The sequence below is a fragment of the Chaetodon trifascialis genome, chromosome 15, assembly GCF_039877785.1.
Source record: "Chaetodon trifascialis isolate fChaTrf1 chromosome 15, fChaTrf1.hap1, whole genome shotgun sequence".
In the NCBI taxonomy this organism is placed as follows: Eukaryota; Metazoa; Chordata; class Actinopteri; order Chaetodontiformes; family Chaetodontidae; genus Chaetodon; species Chaetodon trifascialis.
In genome coordinates this window covers 15,677,027-15,682,591 of record NC_092070.1, presented here as the reverse complement: position 1 = coordinate 15,682,591, position 5,565 = coordinate 15,677,027, and the positions used below count along the sequence as shown (strand labels likewise).

Genomic DNA, 5,565 nt, shown 5'->3' with positions numbered 1-5,565 from the left:
TCATTCACGACTGACAGCACACAGCTTATGAGGTGCAGGGCTGAGGATGAAGCCCACAACTGGTGAAAGATCCAGTTCCTCCACTGTAACTCCAGGTGGAGGAGTGAAACGAAAGCGCTGGAGGAGGGAGGTGAACAAGAGAAAGAGCTCCATCTTAGCAAGGCTTTCTCCGAGACACACCCTGCGACCTGCAAGAATGAAGAGTTGCAACAAGCTCAACTGGATCGTGTATTTAGAGTTGTAAAATGCCTGTAGAGAAAGATCTGACTAAGTTGTTTTACCTGCAGAAAAGGGCAAAAAGGCCTCTCTTCTGATAAATTTACCCTCCTTATCCAGAAAGTGGGAAGGGTTGAAAGTGTGTGGGCTCTCCCATTCACTCTCATCATACAGGACAGAAGTAAGAAGAGGAAACACAGTAGTCCCCTGCAGGCAATGGAAGAGAGCAGGTTTAATATATGACGTCTTAGAATAAAAGTTAATTAGAGCTTAATGGACATTTCCAGGATATGTTCTTCATGGATAAATACTGAAACACATGTGAGCATTAAACCTTTTTGATGAAGTAGCCCTGAAAGGTGACGTCTTGGCTAGTTTCATGAGGAATAGCCATGGGGACGATGTTAGCCATTCTCTGCGTCTCATGGATTACAGCATCAACGTATGGTAGGTTTTTCCGGTCATCTATCTGGACCTGACGGCTTCCAACCACCCTGCTCAGCTCCTCCTGAACCTGGTCTGAAAACACAAAATCATGAATTTATTGTTTTTGTCTGCTTTTTTGTCTACTATGCTAACATTTTTACAAAGACAATACTAAATGATCATGTTAAGCAGGTGTAACCTTTACCATGTTCACCATCTTGGTTTTTGCATGCCAACATTTGCTATTTAGCAATAAACACAAGCGCAGGTGAGGCTGAAAGGAATCTCATTAAATTTGTGGGTATTCAGACATAAATCAATGTACTGGACAAAAGTTATGGGATCACCAAAATGATTGCTGTTCAATCTGCCTCTACACACTGTTTTTTGTTTTTTTTTTTGTTTGTCAGTGGCAAAAAAAAAAACAACAAAAAAAACACTTTTAGTGGACGTTCATTGATTGCATTGCCGCTCATTTCGTGGTTGCTGGCTGCAGCGCTTTTGCTCACTACTGAACCAGTTTCAGAAACCGGTGTCCCCAGTAATCACTTACACACAACAACATGGTAAAATAGGGTCCATAAACACAGGTAATGTGACTAGACTGTCTCAATGTGGACTGGCACCGATTGGGAACTCTGCACACAAACCCACTTTCATTGATTGAAAATGAAATGTAGGCTAAGGTGAAATGAGCAAATGAATCAATCATTTAGGTACATGGATCTTTTAAAAGGCGTACCTACAGACCAGTGAGCTATGGGTTCTATAGCATACTGTGCAACCCATAGCACACTGTGGGTGTGTGTTAATGTGCATCCCAGATTGTGTCAACATGGATGAAACTGTGGCCAAGCTGGCTGCATTTAGTTATTGACCAGTTTATTGACCGACTATTGTTACATAGTTAAGCAGATAGAATTGTCCAGCATGAGTATCTTATCACATACATTTGTTCTTGTCTTTGTCAAGCATTGAAGGGCACCCACAGGGAAAAACATACATTTACAAGCCTCCTCTCTCCTTACCTTGTATATGTGGATATTTGGTCATAAACAGCAAACCCCATCTCAGTGTAGCTGCTGTGGTATCAGTACCAGCTCCAAACAGGTTGGTCACTGTAAATATTAGGTTTCTCTCATTGTAGTGAGTGTCCACAACACAAGAGTCCTACAACAAAGAACATACACATCATTATTAAACAATGCGTGCAAAATTGCTGTTGAAGCTGCAGATGGAAAAACAAATGCAAAGGATCTCACCTCTTCTTTCTGCTTTCGAATCAGAAAACAGTCCACAAGACCCCTGCATATGTGAGGATTCAGGCTCTCTTTCAGATGCTTGATTAAATCTTTGATATCCTTGACAGTCGTCTCAACATTTTTTAATATCAGCCTCCGGTTTTTGATCCAGCTGGTGAGGCGGGGAAACATGTTGTAAAGCTGTGAAGCAACAGAAAAAACAACAAAGACTAATGAAGACCAAGCTTCCATACACTCTTGCCACATGAGTGTAAAAGCTCAAAATACAAGGAGAATGATAGGGAATGAGCTCATTGTGCACCATTTATGTATTCAGAAATAGCTAGTATTTACACACAATATTCATCAGTTATTTGCCAGAGTTGAACATTTTCCATCACCAGATGCCTGCAGTTTCCAGTCATTTTTATTCTGACAGTGTTATGATCCTGCCTTCCTGTCTCTCCCAGTGTGTCTCCTCTCCCTTTTTCCCTGTGTGTGTGTCTGTCTGTCTACCCCTGGAGTCGTGGCTGGGCAGCCCCTCACCTGCTGCCAGCTCCTCCCACGGCGACTCACCTGCATTCACTCTCCCTTCATCAGGGAGAGTATAAAAGACATGGACCTTCTTCTCCTCGTTGCCGGATTATTCCTCATGCCATGGTCAATGTCTGGTTGTTTGGTCCATAAGTACGAGTCTCTTTGTCTTCCTCTCCTTGTTAAGAAAAGTCATTGTTTTTGGTCCATCGTTTTTTCCAGCCATTTATTGTGCTGTGTTTTCTTTTGTTTCAGTGTCTGCCTGCCGCTTCCACGCGTGCCCTGTCATACCCGCTCCGTCGGTGCTCCTTCTGTTCATCCACTCCGTTTGAGTGCGTCTTTTGTTTGTTTATTTATCCGCTCGTTGAGCACGTTTTCTGTTCTTCGTTTGTTAATAACTTTACTCTTGGTTTTACACAATTCCTGCCTCTGGTTTCTGCATCTCTGGGTCCTAATACTCGGCGGCTGCTAAGCCTAACAGACAGTGCCTTCCTTTATTGTATTGTCATCTTAAAATTCGCCCCAAACCACTGTAACTGCAACTACAAAGTTACTGCAAAGTTAATTGCTGAGGGCTTAGATGCTTTTGACCATTACATATAATTATTCAATAACTAATTATTTTCTAAATCCTGTGTCCAATTTGTATAGAATAGAATCATTTTATTGAATTGTCCTTTCAATTGTCCCATTGTAATACTTGTAGAATCTCAATAATATACATTCAATTGGATAAGCATATTATCCCAGCCCTAGCTGCCATTGCTTACTTAAATTAACATGGTGTGCAATCCCAATTTAAAAAGCAAATATGAAGATTACCTGGATTGCCGCAGAGCCAGCCATGCGAATGTTCTCGTTGGCTCTTCTCACCATGTTTTGGAATCGGGGGTCATTATATTCAAACCTGCTTCCATACACAATGGAGGAGATGATATTGGATGTTGCATAATTGGCAGGACGTGCTGTATCAAATGGTTTCCCTGTGAAGTGACAGCAAGAAATTGTTCATTTTTATCATGAAATTAGCATTACAATGACACCTTCATAACGTTGTCTTTTATTTTGTACATCAGAACACCTCGTCATGCATTATCACTTCCATATATTGACTCCATACCTTTATGCTCTTCAAACAGTTGGATCAGATGGTGGCATTCCTCCAAGATTTTATCCTCAGCTACTCTTTTGCCCATCCCAAAGTCTCTCAGGGTGGAGAGAGAAAAACGTCTCATTTCTTTCCACGTTTCTCCATTTGCAAACAGAATCCCTATTCAACATGACATGTTTAAGTGAAAATTAATCTGTAAATGTCATATACAGTATATTATAATGCTCATCTGTGATTTGCCTAAATGAAACAACCTAGAAATTATAAGACTGAACCTTGAATCAGAAAAAAAAACAGCATTTTATTAAACAGATGGCAAATCCAATGTTATCTATGTTTTTGCTTTTGCTATAACTGTTCATTTACATTATTGGCTTTGTGCTAATATGTAAGAATATTGTAAAGGAGGACATACCATGACCTTGAGTCATATCATAAAATAGTGGAGCGATATCACGATCTCCAAACGCTTCTGCATTGCTGACCAGAGCCTCTTTGACTGTCTTGTATCCAGCCAGGACCACCACTTTATTGGTTCCCAAGTACAGCGTAAATACAGACCCATATTTCTTTGAAAGCTGGTGAAATTTAAAAATGTAGCTGAATATGTCAGAGACAGTGTCAGGACATGTATTATTGCAGATGAAGTGACAATGAATTTAACTGCAACATGTTCCAAAATGGATTTGTTTTGTGGTCAAAGTGTTAAACTCACCTCACAGAGGGTTTTGTGGGGTCTCTTGAGATCAAGCTGCAGCAGGTTGCCAAGCAGGGGAAGAGGCCTCGGTCCTGGAGGCTCCTTCCTCTTTTCCTGGGAGGTGAAACTGCTGGAAACAATATAAAGGACAAGAAGGAGAGCAAAAGCCCCCAACAGAGTCATTGGGCTGGAAAAGAGTTTCTCTGGAAAAGAGAAAACAAAATCCTCCAAAAAAGACATTTGTTGTGCTGTTGATGGAATTCCTCCGACTGAACCTCTTTGCTAGCTTCAGTCTCAAATATAATTTGTCAAGAGTTTAGTCAATCACTCTGGCAAGTACACCCATACTCTACAATGAATGGATTATGGGTGTTTATATTTCCAGGACACTGTAATAGTAGGTCACAGTGTTTGTCTTCTGTTTCGTAGGTCAGAAATTCCTGATGCCTGGTCAAGGCTATGTATACACTGAGAAATGCTCAGTTTAAAGGTTTAGCCACTGGTGCCAATAACATCAGTGTAATACCTTGACCCAGAAAAGAAATGTCCATTTTTTGTTTTGTAATTTGTTTTGACTCTCGACAGCCTGCTCAGTGAGCTCTCGCACATACACCTCTCATTATTAACTTTGTTTAATTTGTTGTTGTTCCTTTTACAGCCCATCCCAAAATCTTTATGTGTAGTTAGACCAAAATGCTTCTTTTCTTTCCAAGAGTCACCATTAGAAAATAGTGTGCCAGGAAACGCAAGTGGTCTCTTAGCAGGTCCTTTGTTTAAGTCACAGAATATGGGAGCGAATTCTCTGTCTCCAAACTCTTCAGCATGGTTGACCAGAGCATGTGTGACAGGTTGATCAATGTTCAAAGTATTTTTGTTCATATTTGCATATGCATTGCTGACCAGAGCCTCTTTGACTGTCTTGTATCCAGCCAGGACCACCACTTTATTGGTTCCCAAGTACAGCGTAAATACAGACCCATATTTCTTTGAAAGCTGGTGAAATGTAAAAATGTAAGAGTATATGTCAGAGATGGTGTCAGGACATGTGTTATTGCAGATGAAGTGACAATGAATTTAACTGCAACATGTTCCAAAATGGATTTGTTTTGTGGTCAAAGTGTTAAACTCACCTCACAGAGGGTTTTGTGGGGTCTCTTGAGATCAAGCTGCAGCAGGTTGCCAAGCAGGGGAAGAGGCCTCGGTCCTGGAGGCTCCTTCCTCTTTTCCTGGGAGGTGAAACTGCTGGAAACAACATAGAAGATAAGAAGGAGAGCAAAAGCCCCCAACAGAGTGGCTGGACTGGAGAAGAGGAAGAAAACAAAATCCTCCAAAAAAGACAT

At 41.0% G+C, this 5,565-nt stretch overlaps 1 protein-coding gene across 1 annotated transcript; it reads right to left on the bottom strand.

Moving 5' to 3' along the window:
- Nucleotides 1–5,565, bottom strand: LOC139343006 (cytochrome P450 2K1-like). The gene is made up of 9 exons (XM_070980377.1): nt 5,356–5,565; nt 3,944–4,106; nt 3,538–3,687; nt 3,240–3,400; nt 1,905–2,084; nt 1,671–1,812; nt 551–735; nt 282–423; nt 1–188 (listed from the first exon to the last, which is right to left on the bottom strand). Exons 1-9 carry the CDS (start codon nt 5,563–5,565, stop codon nt 1–3), a joined length of 1,521 nt encoding a protein of 506 aa, XP_070836478.1.

Bases quoted from the DNA above. Each gene is read 5' to 3' on its own strand.
- LOC139343006 (XM_070980377.1), bottom strand. From the start codon at position 5,565: ATGTCTTTTTTGGAGGATTTTGTTTTCTTCCTCTTCTCCAGTCCAGCC. The intron at 4,107-5,355 runs GTGAGTTTAACA...AAATTTCACCAG, and splicing joins CCCACAAAACCCTCTGTGAG to CTTTCAAAGAAATATGGGTC. The intron at 2,085-3,239 runs GTAATCTTCATA...GTTGCTTCACAG, and splicing joins CTGGCTCTGCGGCAATCCAG to CTTTACAACATGTTTCCCCG.